We start from the raw sequence: 23432 nt of genomic DNA, 5'->3' as shown, positions 1-23432 counted from the left end.
ATAGTTTGAGCACAGAGAGGCAGAGAACTTTCAAACAAAGTGTAATTTACACAAGGGCAGCAATTGGAAAACATGTTTATTTTTTTCATTCAGTGAAAACAGTTCTTACACATCTGTGTAAACTAATACTATGCTTAGTGGCAATAACTGAAACTTAATACAGATACAGTACAAAAAGGAAAACAAACTAATGACATTTTTTGGTGGACATTTTGCCAATTTCTTTTTTTGCTTTTTTTTGCTTAAGTTTAATCGAATTCTCTCAAGAAACGAACCACACTTTGAACTCAACATTCACTTAAAAGATGCTTTCTTCGTTCGCAATGTGACATTTGTGTCATATTGTTGAAGCCAAGCAAAGTTAACATCTTACTATTTAAGCATAGGTCTAATATGCTCTGCTTATTTAAAAAGAAATCTTATATACTTGAATTTGTTTGGCTCATATTGCTGAATAGCAATGAGCACACATAAAAACCCCCTGAAATACAGGTTAGCTTTGGCTAATAGAAACGTTCGGCTCTGTTACTCTGAAGTAACACGGTTCCTAGTAAGTAAACTACAATGAGACCAGCCCTTATTCAGACATATAAAACAAAAGTAATGGTGTTCTATATGATGAGATCCAAAATATTAACTCTTTTAGGAGGTGATGACATACCTGAACAATAATCACAATGACATTTAAGTCTCTCAATTTAAATAGCCACATGTTATCCACCCTTTTAATACACTATGACAGTATTGTCTTTCCATATTGTACGACTACACTTTTACGAATTACAGTATTCCCGTGATACAGGTTGATGCTCCTACATCATGAATCTCATATCCAAGGTCTTCTCGTGCAAATGTTATGACTTTATCCAAAGATAGTTCTGCCTCTCCATGATCCAGCATGGGAGGCCCTTCCCCATATATAAAGTTACATTCTGTCTCATAAGGGACTTCAGCTATCTGTGACACAGTATCAAAGCACACGTCTCTCTCACTTTCCTCCCTGATAGTGTGTGGAAGCATGCAGGGGTGACTGAAGAGGTGAGCGTCTCGAAGGTTCGTGGAGTCTCGATGATACGACACCAGCTCATTGCTGAAGTCAATCGTTCGGACACTATTCTGAGAGCAAATCTTCCCACATCCCAGGAGGCTGGAGAACGCTTTTCGGAACTCTGCGTTAAAAGCATAAATCACAGGATTCAAGGTAGAGTTAGCCCATCCACACCATACAAACACATTAAAGGTGGTCTTATCGACACATGGGATCTGTCCAGCATCGTGAAAGTCAGAGTCACAAAAAGGCACCATGCAGTTCAGAATAAAGAAAGGGAGCCAACAGCAGACAAACACACCCATGATAATCGATAGAGTTTTCAAGACTTTGGTTTCCCTCCTAAATGAGCTTTTCAAATGATCTTCAGGTGCTTTGTTGCAGCCTTGGCAAGACTGAACATGCTTGATGGCGCACTCCTGCATGGATATCCTTTGGATCTGCCTCTGTGCTATGATGAAGATGCGAGAGTAAGTTACAATCATTACTGTGACGGGAATGTAAAAGCTGATAAGAGATGAAGTGATGGCATACGTGCGGTTTAAACTGGAATCACATTTGTAAGCCGTTTCCCCAAGATCTCCTTCATGGCCCAGAGTTTTATGCCAATTTAGCTGCACAGGAATGAATGATATCACAACCGAAAGAGTCCATGCCACTCCAGTCATGACAAATGCCACTCTCCTTGTCATTCTCTGCTCATAGCTAAAAGGACTGGAAATGGCCCAGTAGCGATCCACGCTTATGATGCACAGGTTGAGGATGGAAGCTGTGGAGCACATAATGTCAAAGGCTATCCATACTTTGCAGAAATGGCCAAACGGCCAGAAACCCGCAATCTCTGTTACTGCTTTCCATGGCATTACAAGAGAAGCAACTAAGAGATCAGAGACAGCCAAAGACACTACAAACACATATGCCACTTTGGTGCGAAGATGACGAAACCGTACCACGGCAGTGCACACCAGAGCATTCCCTAGGAAGGTGGTGAGTACAAAAATAAAAAGCAGGCAAGCGGTTACAGAGTGAGTTATTAGCTCTGAAACATAACCTTCAGTCTGGTTTACCATCTTCCACGCTATCCCAGGTACCGTAAGCTGAAAAATCGAGCATCCATTCTTCAGGCACCATGTGCACGTAGTTTACAATCCATTGGTTTCAGAAATGCATCCATGAATAGGGAGTAGCCCTTATTTATTAAGTCATTTTTCAACAACCTACCCTCCTTCCCTCAGCCAGTGAAATGCCTGGGAATACAGAGCAGAGGGTAAAACTGATGATCTTGGAAGTAGGACTAGTAGGAGGAGCCTACGATGAAAGAAAAAAGGTGGGTGAAAAAATCTGATACCATTTGTATCTTTTGTATTACTTATGCTTTTTTATATTTACAAATATCTGATTTGAATGAAATAAGTACAGCAATTATTAATTAAAGGAACAGTTCACCCAAAATGAAAATCCTGTCATTTTTTACCAACAATCAGGTTGTTTCAAATTATTATGAATTATTTTGTTCTGATGAACACAGAGGAAGATATTTGGAAGAATGTTAGCAATTTTCAGTTCTGGAACATCACCGGCGAAATAAAAATGGTAGTCAAAGGAACCCCGGAACTGTTTATGTTCCTAAATTCTTTAATTTATCCCATTTTGTGTTCAACAGAACAAATAATATACAATATTTGTTTTCTATTATGGTAGTGGAGCGTGTTCTTGAACTGAAAATACCTTCTACCAAATATTTGTTGTGTTTATTGTTTTCAACAGAACAAAGAAACATGAGGGTGAATAAATGACAGAATTTTCCTTGGTGACCTATCCCTTTAAACAGAAAACAACGACAACAACAGAAAGGTGGTTTATGATATTTGTTGCCTCTCGGGATACAGATGGTGCTGCGACTGGTTGATTTCGTTTTATTCATACAAGGATTCATTTTACAGCCCTGGTACCCTGAGTCCACCATGTTCCACAAGGTGGCAGTACACGCCAAATGTTATCCGTTTACACCAATGCCCCAAATGGGGACAGTGGTTCACATAAAAATTACAAATAAAGAATCGTTTAAATTACAAATATTGAACTAAAGTCTTTTCAACCGACATTTTGTCACTTGCTCTTTAGTATTACGCGTTACCAACCAAAACAATCTGCAAAAATACAGCTTTGCAATTATAGCACGTTAATAAAACATCTGTCGCTTTCCCAATACCTTTCCCAATGTGTTTTTATAGCGCTAAATTGCGTTGACTTGTTTTACGCACGTACATCGTGTCGGTTCCTCAAATATTCTAGTTATGCGCCCTTTGAGACTGGATGTCCATGAGGTCATCAGCACTCATTTGTGGACGTGAGGGGGCAGTTCCACAAGGCGTAACTCTCGACTCCGCTAAAATTGAGGAAAATAGCCAGTGAAAGTTTAGGGGATGTGCAACAGATGAGAGACGGAAAGATCACGTTGGACTTCGAGAAGGGGTATTCTACTGTGAAATTGGCTCTCGCAGCAAAAGTAAGTTTTTACTTTTGTACTTTCTATTTTGTTCCAATGCGTAGCTATGTCAGAGAGATTACATATACTTACATTACAGTGGATAGGGAAGTCTTTCTATTTTCCAGGGCAACACCTACACATGTAAGAGACAATTACATACATCCAAATACTTGTGTATGACGCCATTATTGAGTCAGTGGGACAAGGATGCAAAGACAAGCGGTCGTAAGGTTGAAAGATGAACGAAATGACTCTCAAATGGAAATAGTTCAAATGTTTTCCCCCCTTTTCTGCAGCCTTCTTGCCTGGTGGATGTGAATCTAGCTTTGTTTACATTGTAACTTCAACACGGTTAATAAACATTACAACTTTTGCAAACGTTTTCTGAGCTTTTGTTTCTTGTGCAGGTTTTTGTGTTTATTTGACCTGTATATCATATCTTATACACGTCGCTCAGGGGACGTGCTGTGTGGTATTGCAGACAACAAACATGATCCAAGTCTTTAGGAAGAGAAAGTAAGGGTCCAGAACCCTAGAGGGGAGAAAAAAAGGTCTTGTACGGAAGAACAAAGACATGCCAGAAACCTCTCCATCTGGACTAGATGAAAAACTTCACATAGCTTCATTTTACATCAAGCACGTTTTTGGAATCTTGTGTAAGAACTGCCACGTTCGGCTGCTGTAGTGCATGGGATGGAAATGTTGGCTAATTTATTGAGTTTCCTGGGGTTGAGTTTGAGTTTTTCGCCACATGCATTTATTTAAGTCTTACGATTTAACGTTTGAATGACCCTGGAAGATTTATTTCTCATTTACTTTTTTGTTAAACACTTGATAATACTAATTGAAAGGCTATCGGACAATAGTGTATGTTTTAATTATGAATGGTAAGGCAAAGGGAGTGAGAGAGGATGGAAAGTGTGATACAGTTTTTATAGAAGTGTTTTTATTTAATTTTATTAATCTTGAGGAAACTCGTTGAAGCACAATGACAGGCTTACTGTACGTTTTCTCTTATTTAATATTGATCATTATCATCAGCAAACTTGCTTCAGATAAATTCGATTTTTAATTAGGTTGCTAATTTATACATCACCCTTATCAGATTCAAGATCCTTATTGTCATATATACCTGGAATTATATTCTGCAGATGGGGTATATATATATATAATATATAATAAAGGACAAACTAAGAAAAAATATATACTAAAGTAAATGTAAAAGAGAATAAAATAGAAAAGTTATTTTTTAGTAAAAAGTGGCAGGAAGTAGTATATAGTAAAGGAAAATGTATTTATTGATTTATAGTTTCACCTTAATTTAAATACTGTATTAGCCGCTCCTTTTCTCTAGTTTTGCAACAGGTTTATCGCGAAAGTAGTTGCAAAAGTCAAGGCGGGAAGAGCAGTGACAGGTTTGAGAGGTTGTAGATGCCTATTTGCGGGTGCAATTCAAATCTGAATCCAGGACAACGTGTAAATATGTGCTATCCATTTGTATTTGCCAATGTTTTGTAAATGCCAGTTTACGCATTTGTGACAATTTTTCTGCAACTTCAAATTCAGAAGACAGATTTGTGAGTTTTGTCCATGAGTGCAAATCTCAACATTCAACATCAGTTTTTTACACGCTTTTACCTTGGGCCTGTGAGTGTACATTTTAGTGTACAGGTACAAATACTTACTTTACTTTATGTTTACAAATTAAAATCTACATGCTCTCAAGTTTTGCTACTGATTTACCTTCATATTTGGTGTCCCCCAGCATGCACACTGGCATGGACTTGATCCATGTTATCTGATGATTCATGTTATCCCGGTATGATTTGAGAATTTTCCAACGAACATCTAGTCCACTTCATTAGAAGCACGGAAACCTGACCTCATATTTAGTATTGTATAGCTTTCTGTTTGTTCACTACTTTAGGTGCTATGTACAACCATATTTTGGTGCTTCAGTGGTTCTTTGGGATGACTGAGGTGCAATAAAGAACCGCTGAAGAATCATATGGTGATATATAGAACCTCAAGAGCATCAAGATATGGTGCTCTATAGCACTAAAAGTGGTTTCCCATTACGAGCAAAGAACCGCTTTTAGTGCTATATAGCACCATTTTTTTAGGGTGCCTCTACTCATAACTCAAAACCTTTATTTTCACGCTTTCTATTTCTTCGAAATGTTGTGATTTGTTGTTTCTCTGTAGGTAGACAGAAGAAGAGTTTGTTGACATAATGTCACTGAACTGCTGAATCATGGTTAATGATATTACGTTTATTGTGACACTCCTATTTCAAAAGATCCATTATTGTCATCAAAGAGAATATTTAATACACTGATCAAAGTATTTCAACTTCTCTGAGATTTGTGTGCTTATTTATTCTCTGGTACTGCTAAGATCATGAAACTGTAAAACAGAATTATATATATTTTCTGCTTGTATTGTGGACCATGTAAATGAATAATCCACCACAGTGGGGTGTAAATATGCCTCTGTGTCCTCATTATTGCTCTATTTGATGTGGGCTGACAGATGAAATTCACATACTTTTTTCTTCTGCTTGATTCAAGTTCATTCAATCATTTGAATAAAAATGTGCAGATAAAAGTAAAGAAATCTACAGTATAATACGTACTGGAGGTAATGAGAGTGTGGAGTCTGCATATCAAATATGTCCTTCTATTCTTTAAATAAAGTATACACAACATTCCTTTATTTTCTCTTTTATTTAGAGGCCATAATAACCTTCAAGCCAACATCAATATGCTCATCTTTTGGTTTGTATCAGTTGTGCTGCTGTGCTCATGGGAACTGAGCCATGCACAGTATGAGCACTTGGGTTACCCTCTTGGCTACCAGGACCCTGCACAAGAACTGTACACAGCCCCACAGCTTCCTGCAGACATTCCCAGGATACAGTTACGTCTGGCAGGGGAGAAACGCAAACACAACGAAGGGCGTGTTGAGGTGTTCTATGAAGGCGAGTGGGGAACTGTGTGTGATGATGATTTCAACATTCACGCCGCTCAAGTGGTGTGCAGAGAGCTGGGTTATTTTGAAGCAGTGTCCTGGTCTCCATCATCTAAATTTGGGAAAGGAGAAGGTACGTTTAACTATAATATTAAGTAACAGAACTTATTACATTAAATATAGTTTTACCCTATTCATATTCTTTAAAACAAACTTTTGTGTTATTAAAAAAAGGAAGATTTTAATTTTTTGGGTAAACTATTCTGCCATCTTCTAGAATATAGTAGCCGTTGGTTGACTTCTTATGTTTGTCAGGTCGTATCTGGTTTGACAATGTCCATTGCAAGGGGAATGAGAAGACCTTGGCCCAGTGTGAGTCCAACGGCATTGGTGTGTCTGACTGCAAACATACAGAGGATGTTGGGGTGGTTTGTAGTGACAAGAGGATCCCGGGATTTAAGTTTGTCAACACTATTGCCAACAACATCAATGTAAGCAGCATCCAATACAGATTTTTCCTCTGCTATCATTTAAAACTACTGTCGCTTTAATTCTTTTTTCACTTTATGATTGCGGGTAAGAAAATGGCCTGGTTGCTAAGCAGTGTTTAATAATGAAATGTTCAAACTACTTTTTCAAGTCACAGAAATAAATTAAGATGAAGATATATTGTATCTGTGTCCATTAAGAGTAAGAACAGGATTTTTCACCATCTTTTGTCTTACAAGCTGCTGCTGTGAGTTATATGGCTTGGCAGTGTCACGTAGAAAGAATGCAGTAAGCACGCAAAGAAGTATTTGATGGAAGGAGCTCCTGTAAACAATGAGAAGTGTCATTCCAGCCTTATGGAACAGTCTAGAAGATTCTCAGTGAAAAGCCAAATGAAAAACTAAAAGAAAGTCTATCGAACCAACAAAATTGCCAATTCGACTTCACTAACGGTTGCAGCAAAAATATTCGACATAAAAATAAGGGTTTTAAAAAAATAGTTTTTGTTTAACAAATGTATTTTGTAGCACGGTTTTGGCTATTCTAAAAGAGCAGGTAGTGATTATACAAGTCAAGCAGAGCATTTGGGGGAAGGTCTAGACATAGGTCTGCTTCTATTTGGAAGTCTCCAGCTGGGAGACCTGGAGTGAACACCGGAGTCAGCATTTCCATCTATTGATAGCAGGCTTAATAGCGGTTAAATCACAGTGAGGTTCACCAAGCGGGCCACATTCAAGTCATGGAATACTACTGTAGTGATTAAAGGGGAAGAGTGATGTCATAATGTGGTTTACTGCATATAAGACACATGTGGAAGGTAATCCAAAGATGAGACATCCATGAGATGTAGGCAGACTTTTGCGTGTAAAATGTGAACATTCGATTTTTCAGACTAGTCAAGCCTTTCCTTGGAAAATCAGGAATAATGGTCACAATGGAACTCGTAGCGGGTGTTTTTATCTAAAAAAGAAAAGTTTTAGGTCTAAAGTCTAGCTAATGGATCTTGTGTACTGTAAATCATCCTATCCCAAAAAGTTCACTTAGCATAAAAAAACAAGCCAAATATTTGACCCTGTGAACTTCCTTTACATAATGGTTTTAAACAACTGGTTTTTAACAAGAGTTTGGTCAGATGTGTCACCATAATTTTTCTGAGAATTTCAGTGTAATTTCAAAGATGTTCTGCCATCAAAGATTAGAGATGAAAACAGAGTGTGTTGCCCTACGGTTAACCATAACCAACTTTTGTATGGTTTGTACGTGAATATGACATATCACAGACATATGGTTATATAACACTTTCTCACAATCATAGTAAGTTTGTGTCTGTACAAGGTCACGCAGAGTTAAGTGAAAGTTAATTTATAGCCTTGGATGTGTCTGGAAAATTCCTTGTGATAAAATATATGAGAACACCACAATGATTTAGTCTAAATAGCGTATGTTGTAAATTATTTTATAGACATTCTCCTTTTAAATCATTTTGTTAAGCTTTTAATTATAAGCTTATTATTTTACCAACCGCTGAGAATGTATAATAGTCTCTGCAGAACTCAGCTTAAACAGATGCTGTTGATCAGCTCCGAAACACTCAGTCAATGTTGTTCTAGTGACTAATATGTTCTATGGCCTCATCTCTGGAACCCGTCCCTGCATATTCATTATTCTTACTCTACAAGTTCCTTGAAGTCCTTAGAGAATTTTTCTAATTTATATTTCACAGATGTCTATAGTACTGATAGTTTTAAGGCAGGATTTGCTTTTTAGCTTCTCCAGCCAGTTCCCTTTCGCTTTCTTACGCACCAGTCGAAACTGGCTTTTATTCCATATACATTTTCCATAAATGGAAACAAAAGACATTAAATATAAGCTTCTATTGGAAGACAACAGCATATATTCTCTATGCTAGTTTGCTTACATCTCCATCAGGATTGTTCAGAGAATAACAGCTCCTACATTAAACAGGATGTTTACTTCAATTAAGTAGCATGCAGGCGTATCTCAGATAATTGCAAGCCAACCACAAACACCACGTGACTAAAGATATCATACACTATGAGAAGAGTTGTACAGTCCTCAGCCTTAACCCGGCATGTGATGTTTTGTCAGCTTTCATTCAATAGCCCATGGCATGCAGGCATTGAACTGCATTGCTAGTGGTTTTCACAGCCATTTTGACTCAAGTTAAAAAAACTAATTTTCCACATTCCTGCTGATTTCATGATTTCTACAGATATTGAACATTTCCCCGAAAACACACACCAATGTTTCTTGTCATTTAGGAGTTCGATCTGAATTAGCCGTTCAAAGAGTTGCCGTTTGAAGAAGTAAAACCAGTTCAAACACAGGCACCGGATCAGCGGACTTGCTGTTTCAGTAGAGAGATAATCATCGGTTTCTGAATCAAGTCTGTCGACTGGCCTGAGCTGTTGTCCAGCGGCGGTCAAAGTGTTTTGTCTGCAATCTAGACAATTTAAAACAGCTATAGACATGTAGTTAAAAACGGCATAAGCTGTCTGTGACATTCCTGCTCTATTGTGAACTGGGGGAGGGGAGTAGGTATTCCCTCTGCCTTCTTTTAAGAAGTCATAGTGTAGTTTTAATTTGACAGTAGTATGTTTCTTTCAGATGTTATTAGAATGATGTTGTCGACAGGTAAAGGGACAGTTCACCTAAAAAAATTAATTCTGTCTTCCTTCACTCACCCTCGAGTTGTTCCAAATCTGTATACATTTATTTATTCTGATTAAAACAGAGAAATATATTTGCAAGAATGCTTGGCTACCATTGACAACCATAGTAGGAAAAATGAAATGAGTCAAAAGTGCCCCAGAACAGTTTGCTGTCCTACATTCTTCAAAATAGGTTATTTTATGTTCAACGGATGCAGTTTTCCTATGAGAACATGTTGTTTTAAGAGAACATGCTCTCTCTCTCAGACCTCTTTATGTTTTAAGTAAAAAACAACATGCGCCTTTTTCCTTTTCAACACTCTCTCTTCACCAGGCAATAGAAGAATTACTCAGTTCACCACTGGAGCCTCTGACTCCTTCGAGCGATAGGAAGGCTCTCTTTTTCTTCCTGAAAGAATGACTGGCCTCTCGAGACGCTTTCTTACATCTACAGAAAGACAAGCCCTTACAAATCGATATCCCAGCTGCTATAGTTTTCTTTCCTAGCAGCAGAATCCCCTCCTCTTACAGTTACCATGGAATTCATCCACATGTTTAGGAAAGCTTTTCCTGTTTTTCACTAATCATATTTTGTTTTGAAACATGACATGTGAATGACACAGTCTTTTGTTTTATTTAAAGTCCCATGTACCTCAGATGTATATTGAGTCACAAAGGTAAATGGTGATGTCATTCATCCCAGAAAAAAAACATTTATCAAATCTACATATGCCGTAGTCACACATGGAAAGTAACTTTTCAAAGATTCAAACTGCCAAAAATATATGCTGTTTGTTAAGATGTCTGTCTGTGTGTTTGGATGCTTTTGATGTTCCTACAGTTGTTTAGTTGTTGTTTATATCAAACATTGATAAAAAAGCAGTGTTTTGGTCTAACACAGTATGTCAGACAACTCTGTTTGAGAGAAAAATAATTGCGGCATGTTACTAAAAACACTGCTGTACTTTCATTTCTGCCGACCACAGAACCCAAGTTACATTTAGGAAACACATAGTTTTGAACAAGCTATAACTACAGATATACAGGCCAGATACAGACATGGGACATAAAGTGTATATTTAAAATTAGGGTCACTGACTTGACTGAAATGTTTTCTTGCTCTTTTGAACCTTTTATATGAGGCTATATGTCTAAATGCTTTTGTGGACAAACTATAATTGTGGCATCATATTAAGTCAATGCTTTTGGAAGGCAAACCCCCCCCCCCAAATAGATGGAAACTATTTTAAAGCATCTCTGTGTGTAAGATCTCGAGAAACTGACTGTAAACAACAGGAGTGACTACAATTAGGATGCGAAAATATCATAGTTTTAACATTGTTTAGACCAAATAACATGAACATTGATGTAAAAGTTGATATCTTAAATGTCTTTTTCTTCCCCTGTTCGGAATTGTGGAGACAGCCAGGCTGATGCTCCTGCTTAATAGGCCCCACGATTTTGCCCTCAGGAAAGTCATACATTCAATCAATTTCTGGTACAAGAAACCGCTGAAAACAACTTGGTCTGGTACGACTTGTTCAAAACAGTGTTTTGCCACGCAGTTTGCTTTTTTCACAGTAGCCTATTAATATTAATCCGTATAAAATATCTGTCATGAATTGCATTCTTCTAAATATCTTTCTTTGTGTTCAACCAAACATAGAAATGTAAACGGGTTTGGACCAACTTTAGGGTGAGAAAATTATGACAGAATTTATTTTGTGAGGGTGAACCGTCGCTTCAATATTGTTTAAAAGGCTACACAGTAGAGGTACAGTAAGGATACACTTTGAGTATGCCACATGTTCATCCACAAGCACATTTTCATTCCATGTACAAATTTACAACTTTAGCTTACATTTCCAGTTTGAGTTTCTTTTAACGGTCACCCACTTCCCTTCTGGTTTACACGGTCATGGAAATCAAAGGAAAAACTCTTCTAATTTGGTCTGTCTACATCATACTCTCCTACACTTCATGAAGGTCGACATTAAGAAGTGCAGACAGTTTGTAGGTGGAAAATGAGATGGCAATGGAATGTTTAGGCCACTGGATTTGCTGAGCACAGCACTTCATAATGTCTTTTTTCGACCTATATGATCTCACAGCACTGGAATGTAGATTTGCTTCAAAACTCGTCGTGGAGTCTACAGAAATTATTTAAGCTTCATACATCTGCTGTATGAAATGCCGATCTAGATAAACCTTTGGAGAAATTCTTGTCAGGACTAGTATTAAAGAACAGATGAACTTGCATTAATTTTATAGAAAGCCAAAATCATGCATTGGAGTTCTTTGTGATATTACAGCGCTGTCCCTGATGTGTTTCTGTTTTCCTGATCTTCTCATAAACTAGTGGAAAGTATTTCAAGCACACACCTTTGTGTAATTCTTAGGTGTCTTTGATTATTTGATGTGAGTCTAACAGCGTTAACCTGTTTTTTGCCTTTTAAAGTCCATCTACTACATCCGTCAGAAGCCATTAAATGTCTTTTTACAGCCCCTGCATACGTACAGTCTAGCTGACTTGAGGGTACACTCTGTTGGAAGCATCTTAGAGGTGAAGCGGGTCAACAAGTCCAGCTGATAGCTCCTGCTTCTTATAATGAAGAATTGTAAAACTGTTTTATAGTGGCTGTGTTTAATGTATCCAGTAGAGAGTTATGCAACATGGATACGTAAATAATGCTGACATGGTTCAAATGGAAACTTTCAGCTTTTCAAAAAGAACCTGAATAGAGTAACCAACTGACAAGGTATTTCTTATTAACAACAATGTTGATGGTGTCCATCATCAATGGTTTTAGAGGAACGACATAACTCTTGTATTCTCTTTTCCCGCAGAGCATGAACATTCAGGTGGAGGATGTCCGTATACGTCCCATCCTGTCATCGTATCGTAAGCGTGTCCCAGTGACGGAGGGCTACGTGGAGGTGAAGGATGGAGGCAAGTGGAAGCAGCTCTGCGAAGATGCCTGGAATCAAATGAACAGCAGGGTCATCTGCGGCATGTTCGGCTTTCCCGGGGACAAGAAATACAACACTCGCGTGTACAAGTGAGCACTCGGCTTATCTCCAGTTGAAGTTCATCTAGTTGTTCTTGAATCTTAAACCACAGTAATCATGGGTAAATTGTAAAAAGTAGTCTGTAAATAACAGAGACACATGCTGCTTTTCTATCGTCGTTGGTCAGAGAAACCATAACAAACATTACAAATCATATAAATACTATAAATCAACTTTACATGGGTAGTTAACAACACAATACACGTGTCCTATGGTGTGACATAGCAAAAATTAAAAGGGAAACAGTTATGAATATTACTTTGCATTATTAATTTTAATATTTAAAATATAAAATAGCATAAAAGAGATTTATCTTCATTGTTAGTATTTTTCTCAGTTTTTGCTGTCACATCAGAGGACTCGTTTGCACAATTATCTGTTAACTACCCCTATAGATTCATTTCTCATCTGAATATGATTACAAAAAATATTTATAAAGCAAATCTATATCCTATCTATTCTATATCCTGCTAACTTAGTACATTCCATACTGTATTAGTAATTTACGACTCCTAAAACGTAATAAATCTCAGGCACTTTCATAAGTGTGTGGAAACAGCATGCCTACTTTGTAATTAATTTGTTTTGTAAGGATTCACTCAGCCACAATGGAAATGCAGGCTTTATACAAGATTTTCCACCCTCCTTGTCTGAGCTATGTACCTCTCTGCACATGATGTGTCTTATGAAATATACAGGCACTGTATATGATGTTTTTTACATCAGCGCTTGATGTTGAGGGAAGGGGGGGCATGTAGCCAAGGGCACCTTTTTTCAGCGTGCAGCCAAAACAGGCTTCTGTTCAACAGCGTCTGTCTGCCCTGTGGCTTTAAATTGTGCTTTTATAAGAAAACTAGGACTTTCCTTTCAGAGGACCTTGCTTGAATGTTGTCTGTAAATAATACACGTCTATCCCAAGGTGGAACAAGTGGTCAATGTGCTCTGATGATGAAATATTGGAAGTAACAGGTGTCCAGTTTCAACTAACAAAGACTTTAATATTTTTATCTCCTTATAATTTAACGTATAATTTTTTTACTTATTAATATACAATGCCTTCCTGTAGAAAAGCAAAGGTTATGGGTTCGTTCGCAGGGATTGCACGTACTCAGAAACAAAATGTGTAGTACAATGCAACGTAAATTGCTTTGGATAAAAGCGTCTGCCAAATGCATTTATGTAAACGTAAAGTAATGTAGGTAAAGCTTTTTTCCTGGCTGTAGCTAACATCAATGGATACCTATTCTAGAATTTGCTTTGTTTCTTTTAGTCTTTCACATTGTACACATTGTGCACATTGTTTGTGTGTATTTGTGTCTAATACACCAGAAAGAGTTTTTTTTTAGCATTTGCTTGGTTTTTCTGTCTCTTTGAAAGTCTTATGTATCTGCAGCTGTGTGTATTTGTCTGCCCATTAGGAGTTACAGTAGGGTAGTTCTTCAGTTTGAGACATTTTCTTCATCAGTGTCTAAACAAGAAACAAATGTGGATTGTGCCTTCGTTCTGAATGATGCCGATTTTACCATTGACAGGGAACTGTAGAAATGTTTTATATATTACAAACATTATTTCCTATACAGCCTGACCTCATAGGGACTTATACATTCTCTTTTAGGAAGTGGACAATCCTATATTGTTTTATGATAAAGGTCAGAGTAATTGTACCTAGTAAAAGTATTAATATTTGAAGTATTACATTTTTATGGTATACAGTATCTTATCTCAAATGCAGATGAATGAAATTATGAAACGTCTGCATGTTATGTATCTACCACTTGCACTTGTGCAGACATAGTACTGTGTTTTAAAAACAGCAATTAATAATGTTATAACTCTTAACCTCTCCTTCCTACTCTGCACTGTTTCTCAGAATGTTCGCCCGGAGGAGAAAGCCGACATACTGGGATTATTCTATAAATTGCACCGGAAATGAAGCTCATTTGTCTAGCTGTATGCTGGGTCACACTCTCTCCGTCAAAGCCAATAGCACGTGTGAGCAGGGCAGTCCGGTGGTAGTGAGCTGTGTCCCTGGAAGGGCTTTTGCTCCTACTCCCATGGCAGGCTACAGGAAGGCCTTCAGACAGGAGGTAAGAACATGAGCCAGATGTTGCATTTGTTCCAGACACACAAGAAGCTACTTGTGCACGAGGCATCGCTATGCACCGAACTTCAGAGTCTCACCTGTGAGAAAGAACATTAGTCATGAAAGAAAACACAACCCCTTTTATCACCATGGCAGCAAGTCCAAGTGGATACTGAAGTATCTTTTATTTATTTAAAAATGTATAAGAGTGGCAGCTGTGTCAATCAAAACCACTTTTGCATTCAGTATTTTAGGTTTGTTGCACACTTTGTGGTTATATGATTATATGAATACTAATGGTAGAGAAGAGGATATTTAAAGTTCCTAAAGCACTATGCATTTTGCCCAAAAATGACATCACTTTTTCCAAATTATACATTAGAGCATTCCATGTAGGAGCTTGCCTGAGATCTGTTACATGTTATTCAGCAAAGGGCACTGTGTTTTTCAGAATAAGCAAATATGCACTGTTGAGGTTCATGAATACTAAAAACTATTTCACAAAAGAAAAAAATAAGTGATAATTTTAAGATTTTCTTTCTGAATTTATTTATAGCTACGTATTTAGGTAATATTGTGATTTTCATTCTGTGAACTACTAACAATATTTCTCGCAAATATAAAATTTAAATGTTGTTCTATTTGAATTTATTTGTTGAAAATGAAAACTAGAGGAAATTGTCAAAATAACAGAAAAGATGCTCTGTATTCTTTTAGACCTCAAATACTGCAAAGAAAACAAGTTCATATTCACTTTTAAGCAATGCAACAGTAATGTTTTTACATAGATTTAGGAAAAGGTCAGAAATTATTTTTCATGTGATAACCTTGGTTTTAATCACAATATTAACGTGTCTTGGCATGCTGTCAGTCTTTCACATTGCTGTGGGTTGACTTTATGTCACTCCTGAGGTTTGATTTTGTTGAAATCCAACAAACATTGGACTGAAATGAAATCTCTATGGAATTGTTTTCTGCAGTTGTATGCAGTCTTTATTTTTGATGAATGAAGATTAATTTGGACAATCATTCAGACATTTTTAGCTTGCACATCCTCTAATGAGGATTTAGGATTTATGGCTTGAGGTTTGTCTTGCTGCCCATGAATTCCCACGATACAACTAATAATACACAGTCATCCAGTCATTGGAAAGATTGTTTCAGATAAGCTAAAATATAGTTCAAATCAATATTTTATGAGTAATATAACAATATAACTTATGAGGTAAGTAGCCTTGTAATAAAACTGACTGCCTGTACATTATCCCTTACTACATCTCACTCCTGTGTCTTTCACAGCAGCCCCTAGTGCGTCTCAGAGGCGGTGCTGTTGTTGGTGAGGGACGTGTGGAGGTCCTGAAGAATGGTGAATGGGGAACGATCTGTGACGATAACTGGAACCTCATATCAGCTACTGTGGTGTGTCGGGAACTTGGTTTTGGGAGTGCCAAGGAGGCGCTTTCCGGAGGTCAGCTCGGGCAAGGTGTGTATAATTGAACTGTAGTTCTAGACTAAACTATTTATCTTGAAAGCAGTATACAAAGATCATGTATTTAAAAAACTAAATAGGCAACAGAGATTCATTTAGTATAATTTTTTAAATATTATATTATTATCTAATCTAGGAATGGGCCCTGTACATATGAATGAAGTCCAGTGTTCTGGCTTTGAGAAGTCTGTCACAGAGTGCCCCTTCAATATGGATAAAGACTCGGAAGGCTGCAGTCATGAAGAGGACGCGAGTGTTAGATGCAACGTTCCAGCCATGGGCTTCCAGCAGAGGGTAGGAAGTGTTCTCATGCATATGAACTGACTACACAATAAAATGTTGATGAAGACCAACTGTACTGTAGCAATAACTGTTTGATGACGACTCTTCATTTTTTGCAGCTGCGGTTGAGCGGAGGTCGTACCCCTTTTGAAGGCCGCGTTGAGGTTCTAAAAGAACGAAACGGCTCTCTGGTTTGGGGAACCGTCTGCGGTGAGGGCTGGGGCACTATGGAGGCAATGGTCATATGCAGACAGCTTGGCCTGGGATTTGCAAGCAATGCTTTCCAGGTTTGTTTATGTCACCTACTAAATATCTCATCAGGATAGACGGCCAAGCCTGACATTGATGCTTTGATTTATAATGCTGAGACAGAGAGCGGTTTCTGCTGTTTGTGCGGTCTGTCTATCACTTTCACTGGATGTTTCCTTGATGTCAATGGATTGGATATTTGGCCCTTTGAAGAAAGTCATTGTGTGAACTCATGCTTCGTCCGTCCATTCAGCTTTGTTTGGATATGGAAGCCTGCGTTTAGTTCTGTGTGGGCCGAAAGCTCTTCATTGATACCCTACTGTGAAACAGCAAATGCCTGGGAAAATTCTACTTGTTCATTAAGTTTATCAAAATAAGATGATTATTTCTGGAACATTTTAGGCCATTGATCTTTGCTGATCATTCTGTGACAGCACAGTTCCTGTGGTGTGTATTAGCTGAAATCATTGCATTCCATCCTCCTTGTATAGTCTAATGGCACTGCGTCTGTCATTGCACAAGTGGAATCTTGTAAACAAAGCAGATGAGTGTACCATCTAAAGAATCTTTTTCAATATCTGTAGATTTTCTCCCAGTCGTGCAGTTTCTCTCACTTAAGCCCAATAATTAATTCTTTCTTTTGTTTTGGGACAAAATGCAGGGAAACTTATTTATGGTGTAAAATGAAATATTTAAGCACATGAGTCAAAATTTTAATTTTTTTATTTTATCTTGGCTTTAAACCAAATATCAAAATATTTGTATATTTATTTTTAAGAAACACATGCACAGTTTTTTAAACAAAAGACATGATTAGGTGTGTTGGGTTTTAAATAATAACACAATATATTAATATTGTTACTATTTAACAATAGATATTATTTTAAAAATAAGACAGACGACTGTTGGGCACTTTTTGGTTGTGAAGCACGACTGGAACATGTCCATAGCCAAAATTGTCTGAGTAGGCCTATTTGTGACATTTAGAAATCCCTTCTGGATTTACAGCATTTAAGATAAACTGTTACACCTGGGTAGCATTAAAGAGACGCTTTGTTCCTATAGAAAATGATGTAACCTCTTCAAATAGATCGTAAATATCTGATAAGAGTGAAATAGACTGCCTCAAGGGTTGGAAAAAGGCTTTTTCTATGTGATTTATGATTGGAAATGGTTAAACATTATGGGTTCTTTGTTTGTTGTTATGGGAAAATTCATGAAAGCTTCAGCCATTGCAACATAAAGACCTGCTACACTTTTATTGTACTGAATGTAATTAGGTTTCACTTTTGTCCTGTCCCATGGCTATTATGTGCTGTTTTGACCGTGTCATCGATTTGCTGCATAGCATGTGATTTTATTACCTTCATAAGAACAAAGAAGTCTCTGAGGATTCGATAGTGTGGTCGGCAATAGCGCCACCTTCTGGTTATTTTGTTTTTTGTTTTAAATCCTTCGAAAATCAGTTTCTGTCATCTATAAACTCGTCATGAGATTATAAAAGAACTGTTATTTCATTGATACTGTTATATCTTATACTGTTAAAATATATATTTGTATTATTTGTTTAATCGTGTGCTGTTTAAATGTCTGGTGTCTCAGCACTTCTCTACTTTCTCCCATGAGGTAAATACATTTGACCTGAATACAAGTGTTTGTGCAGGAGACGTGGTACTGGCCCGGTGCAGTGAATGCAGATGATGTGGTTATGAGTGGAGTGAGGTGTGCCGGAACTGAGATGTCTCTTTCTCACTGTTTGCATCATGGAGAATATCTCAGCTGCCCTAAAGGTGGAGGACGCTTTGCAGCTGGAGTTTCCTGCTCTGAGAGTAAGAGCATTCAAGTCTAGATATTCTCACTTTCATGCATTTATAACATTCATATTTTCCTTGTCATTTTGACTTTAAAGATGCTTCTTAGAAGAACATGTTTAAAACAACTTGACATTATTAGATTTTAAGGAGACATTGACCTCTACTTTGTCTGAAACATTATATAATAAATAGTAAGTGATTTAGAGAATGAATAAACGTATGCAAAATAATAATCTGTAAAGGATAACACTCAAAAGTTTTAAAACTTTGTTTGCTATTAGTTGGAGTTCATTAAGGTTAATAGCTTTTAAATGTTTCTGCAGCTGCACCAGATCTGGTGTTGAACCCGCAGGTGGTGGAAGAGACCACATACCTAGAGGACCGTCCTATGTTCTTGTTACAGTGTGCCCATGAGGAGAACTGCCTGGGTTCCACCTCCAGTTCCACTCCAACAAACTCTTATCGCCGGCTCCTCCGGTTCTCCTCTCAGATCCACAACAACGGACAGTCTGACTTCAGACCCAAAGCCTCCAGAGAGACCTGGGTTTGGCATGACTGCCACAGGTGAGGCATCTAAACACTAGAGAAGTAACTTTTTTTATTTATTTGTTCATTAAAAAGAGGAGAAGGGATAATTATAGTACTTTTTTTGTTTTTGCTAATTCTTACAAAAAAGTATAGGATTATTCTTCAAACACCTTTGACATATTGCGTTTTGCTATATTTTTTAATTGCTGTCAAAATGAATTAAATTAGATTTAAATAATTTAACTATTTAATTTACTGGAATTATTAACATTTTAATGTGGTTCAGAGTCTTTAACCTGCAGTATGATATGGTTGATGTTATTCTCTTAATTCTACACTGACGTTTATGTGCTCAAGGCATGAATTTCATTGAGTTTCCTTGATAACATAATATCAATCACAATTTTTCATACATGAAACGCGTAATGTTCTTTTGCTGTATCACATTATCTTATCTAGGCTTAAAATGCACACATAAGCTTGAAAGCTTACATGTGCAATTTGGATATTTTTTAAGATATACTTATTCAAATTTTAATTATGTTGAAATGTTATTTTATCTGTGACATTCTACTGTAAAGAAAAAGGAAAAAATGTCTTGCTGTTTTTACTGTTCCAGACATTATCATAGTATGGAGGTGTTCACCCACTATGACCTACTTAGTTTAAACGGAACCAAGGTTGCAGAAGGACACAAAGCAAGCTTCTGTCTGGAGGACTCTGAATGTGATGAAGGTAGAGATGAATGTACAATCTGTTTGACAATAGCTTATGGCTATAGGCTTTTCATTTTTTTTTGTGTGTTGTTGACTTTCAGGTATTGAGAAGAGATATGAGTGTGCAAACTTTGGTGAGCAGGGCATCACAGTGGGCTGCTGGGATACATACAGACATGATATTGATTGCCAGTGGGTGGACATTACAGATGTTAAACCAGGAGACTACATATTCCAGGTGAAAATAACTTTCATGAAATATGAACATCTTTTTAACTAAATATGCTCTTTTAAATAATGGACTAGTGTGTTAAATCTGCAATATATAACTTTTCTGTATCTTTATCACCATCTCTGTTTGGGATTTTAGATTGCAGGTCACTTTACTTAACTTCATGCATTGAAACCAAATTATGTTAAACTTCGCAAAATCGCTTAATAACTGATTTTGTTCATTTTAGACCAAGTTACAGATTGCAGCTTTAGGCTGATTGTGAGAAACAGATTTATTTATTTGATGATTGAATTCACTTTTTGTGACAGATTGTAATTAACCCCAGTTATGAGGTTGCTGAGTCGGATTACAGCAATAACATTGTGAAATGCAGATGTCGATATGATGGTCACCGTATATGGATGTATAATTGTCATATAGGTAAGCATCCTAAAACCCTGTCGCAAAAAACTCAATCCACACCCATGACTTTACTTAACCAGTTTTTGTATGATTTCACCTGTTACTCAAGCATGTCATTTAATTGCAATGATAACCTTGTGCAGTAGGAGTCACTTTATAATTTATTCTATTAGGTGGATCCATTAGCGCAGAGACAGAAGAGACATTCCCTGGCTTGGTCAACAACCAGGTTACCCACAGGTAAAACAGAGGTTCTGATAAAGATCTAGAAACCCCAGTAAACCAGTGAACTCATCCAGAGGCCTGAACCACTATACCTCTCTGGAGGACCTTTCATCTCACAGCCTTTATTTCATGATACACCTTCAACTATGCTCAGAGCCAGCACTGTCCTCTGCTGTACAATCCAACTGAACATCTGGCTTTCAATCAAGAACTCATACCCTAACTCAGTTCTTTGAGATTATCTGACTAAATAGGTGCTTTTCTGGTCACCATTGAGCCAGTGACAATTCTGAATCCATTTATCGGTTTGCTACTTTAGACATGAAAGGGACTCCAGTAAAATTAAACCTGACGGGACTTGTGGTTTAGGTCATTTAAAAAATATATTTGAGAATCATACATAAAACTACAGAAAAATAAAGGCTTGAAGCGATTATTTTCTTTTGCTACTTAGTGTCTCATGGATTTAGCTATATACTTTACATTCTAAAGGCAAGGTTGATGTTTTTCCTTATAGATATCATTGTTTATTATATAAGTCATCTCTTCACCCTCACGTCACTTACAACCGGCATATGAGTCCTACTTCTGTGGTAGACAAAAGAAGATATTTTTTTTGTGACCATACAATGTAAGTCAATGATGGCCCAAATTGTTTGGTCACTTCTATTCTTCAAAATATCTTCTTTTGTGTTTTGCAGAAGAAAGAAAGTCATGAAGATTTGAAGTGACATGAGAGTGAAAAATTATTAATGGATTTTCTTGTTTGGGAGAACTATCCCTTTAAGTCCATTCCAGTAGGTGCGAACTTTGTTCAACCCTCCATTTTATAAGTTTTATTAAGCTTACTGGAAACAACCTCACTAGCAGTGGGATCCTTGCCAACCATTTAGGTCACCGTATTCTTTGTATTAAGACACGTAAGTATTAAATAACTTATTTTATGACAGGGATTTCAGTTGTTTTAGGCATTTTTGTTTGTCAGTGTGCAATGTCTTTCATATGTTGTTCTGTCAATGGTGCTGACATATGTTTTCCTCAGTTTTTTGAGGGAACGTATCAGTTATTTTTTATAGTATGCTTACTTGAATTGATGAAAAAATCATGGATGTAAGAGAATAAACATTTGAATTATTTGGCAAGAAACAAAAAAGATATTTCAAATATACTTTTGCAGTCATCAGAGTAATTTTCTTAAACGTGTTCCAGAAACTTGGTAGATGCTATGCTATATGCAAGTCAACCACCAGATGGCCCACTAGGATCAAAGTTAAGAGATGCTGGTCTTTCAAATCGCAAATAACAGACATCATGAGGACGATCAAGGGGAGTGTGTTCAGAATGGCACACAACAAAATGTTCAGTTTGTTCACAATATTAAATAATTTTTTATGGCAAGAAATCCATAGAATTAATTTTTTTTGCCATGTTCTATGCAGAATGCTTCACTTGAATTCACTATTATTAATGTATTGAATTAATAGTAGGTAATTGACAAATATGAATTAGACTAATATCTGTTTGCACTTTAAAACACTCATTAATTCACGAAACATGGCTTTACTTTTTAATACTTTTATTTAATTTATTTAACAAATGTATAACTTTTTATCAATAGTGCTCGGCCTATGTTACTTCCATGGTAACATATTTCTGCTGAAGACATCTCTGAGCATAATGCCACAGTTATGTCTTATGAAAGAATTGTTGTTCTCTTTTTTCAAGCTGAATTTGCTTTGCAAACAGAGCTTTCCATGCTAAAGAACTCAATCTTAGCCTCATTTGACCACAAAAATTCCTTCAGAAAAGTTTCTATAGAAAACTTAATTCATGATCTAATGTTTCTCAAAATTAACAAATCTGACATGCTGAAGAGATCATGTCTGGACAGTTTCTCTCACTTCAGCCAAAAAAACTCAGAATCTTATAAACGGCCCCTTGTCCACTTTTCTGCCAATTATCTTTATCCAGTTGCTCTGTTTGGTTGGATGAAGTCTTCATAATGTCTGTGCTCATAGTGTGTGTTTTTGTAACATTTTACTTCCAGGAATTTGCAAAGCCTTGCCAAACTTATTATATAGTACTTCTTGAGTTCTGCTTCTATTGTTGTGAGATCTCACAAAGCTCTATATTTGTTGTGCAGTCAAGCAATTTAACACAAGTAACCTGATAGTAACAAGTTTCTCAGGGTGGGTGAATAAATACTTTTATTAAGTTTACATCATTATGAAGAATTACATTTATAAGAGTAATTACATATTCAGCAGATGCTTTTATCCAAAGTAACTAACAGATTTATGAGTGTTCCATTGTTAGTGCCACACTCTTTAATCTGAGCTGCATGAGCACATTTAAGTGCTTTTCAACACACATTGCAAAACATTCAAATAAGGAATACTTAACAGGTGGCTTGTGTGATCAAGTTTTATGACCACTAGACAGAGATGGGCACAAATACATCAAAAAGTATTTAGTTACATATTACAAATGCTTACTCATCAAATGTATTAAATTAAAATACAAAATACTGCTGTGAAAAATGTTTTTAATTCAAATACAAAGTAACAAGTATTTGAAAATACAAAAATATTTTTTTACAAGCAATCATTTGAAGTGCGAGAGTGGAGTTAGATATAGAAGAAAGAGAGACAAGTTATCGAAACTAAACAG

The 23432-nt window shown here is 36.8% G+C and overlaps 2 protein-coding genes across 2 annotated transcripts; one reads left to right on the top strand and one right to left on the bottom strand.

The window, feature by feature from the left end:
- Nucleotides 1-780: 780 nt before the first annotated feature.
- drd7 (dopamine receptor D7) lies at nt 781-2118 on the bottom strand (the record flags this gene model as incomplete). Its single annotated transcript, XM_079471588.1, has 1 exon — nt 781-2118. The coding sequence occupies one exon, from the start codon at nt 2116-2118 to the stop codon at nt 781-783; it is 1338 nt and encodes a 445-aa protein (XP_079327714.1).
- A 1274-nt stretch (nt 2119-3392) lies between these two features.
- Nucleotides 3393-22158, top strand: loxl2b (lysyl oxidase-like 2b). Its single transcript, XM_079450476.1, has 14 exons — nt 3393-3557; nt 6272-6642; nt 6825-7000; nt 12518-12729; nt 14610-14826; nt 16122-16305; nt 16448-16605; nt 16713-16880; nt 18506-18671; nt 18980-19220; nt 19804-19919; nt 20002-20138; nt 20444-20555; nt 20711-22158. Exons 2-14 carry the CDS (start codon nt 6303-6305, stop codon nt 20779-20781), a joined length of 2298 nt encoding a protein of 765 aa, XP_079306602.1. The 5' UTR covers nt 3393-3557; nt 6272-6302; the 3' UTR covers nt 20782-22158.
- Nucleotides 22159-23432: the final 1274 nt, after the last annotated feature.

Source organism: Barbatula barbatula (assembly GCF_947034865.1).
Source record: "Barbatula barbatula genome assembly, chromosome: 2".
NCBI classification, from domain to species: domain Eukaryota; kingdom Metazoa; phylum Chordata; class Actinopteri; order Cypriniformes; family Nemacheilidae; genus Barbatula; species Barbatula barbatula.
Note: the sequence above shows the minus strand (reverse complement) of the source record. Positions and strands in the feature narration are given on the sequence as shown.

Bases quoted from the DNA above. Each gene is read 5' to 3' on its own strand.
- loxl2b (XM_079450476.1), top strand. From the start codon at position 6,303: ATGCTCATCTTTTGGTTTGTATCAGTTGTGCTGCTGTGCTCATGGGAA. The intron at 16,306-16,447 runs GTGTGTATAATT...TATCTAATCTAG, and splicing joins CGGAGGTCAGCTCGGGCAAG to GAATGGGCCCTGTACATATG. The intron at 20,139-20,443 runs GTGAAAATAACT...TTTTTGTGACAG, and splicing joins CAGGAGACTACATATTCCAG to ATTGTAATTAACCCCAGTTA.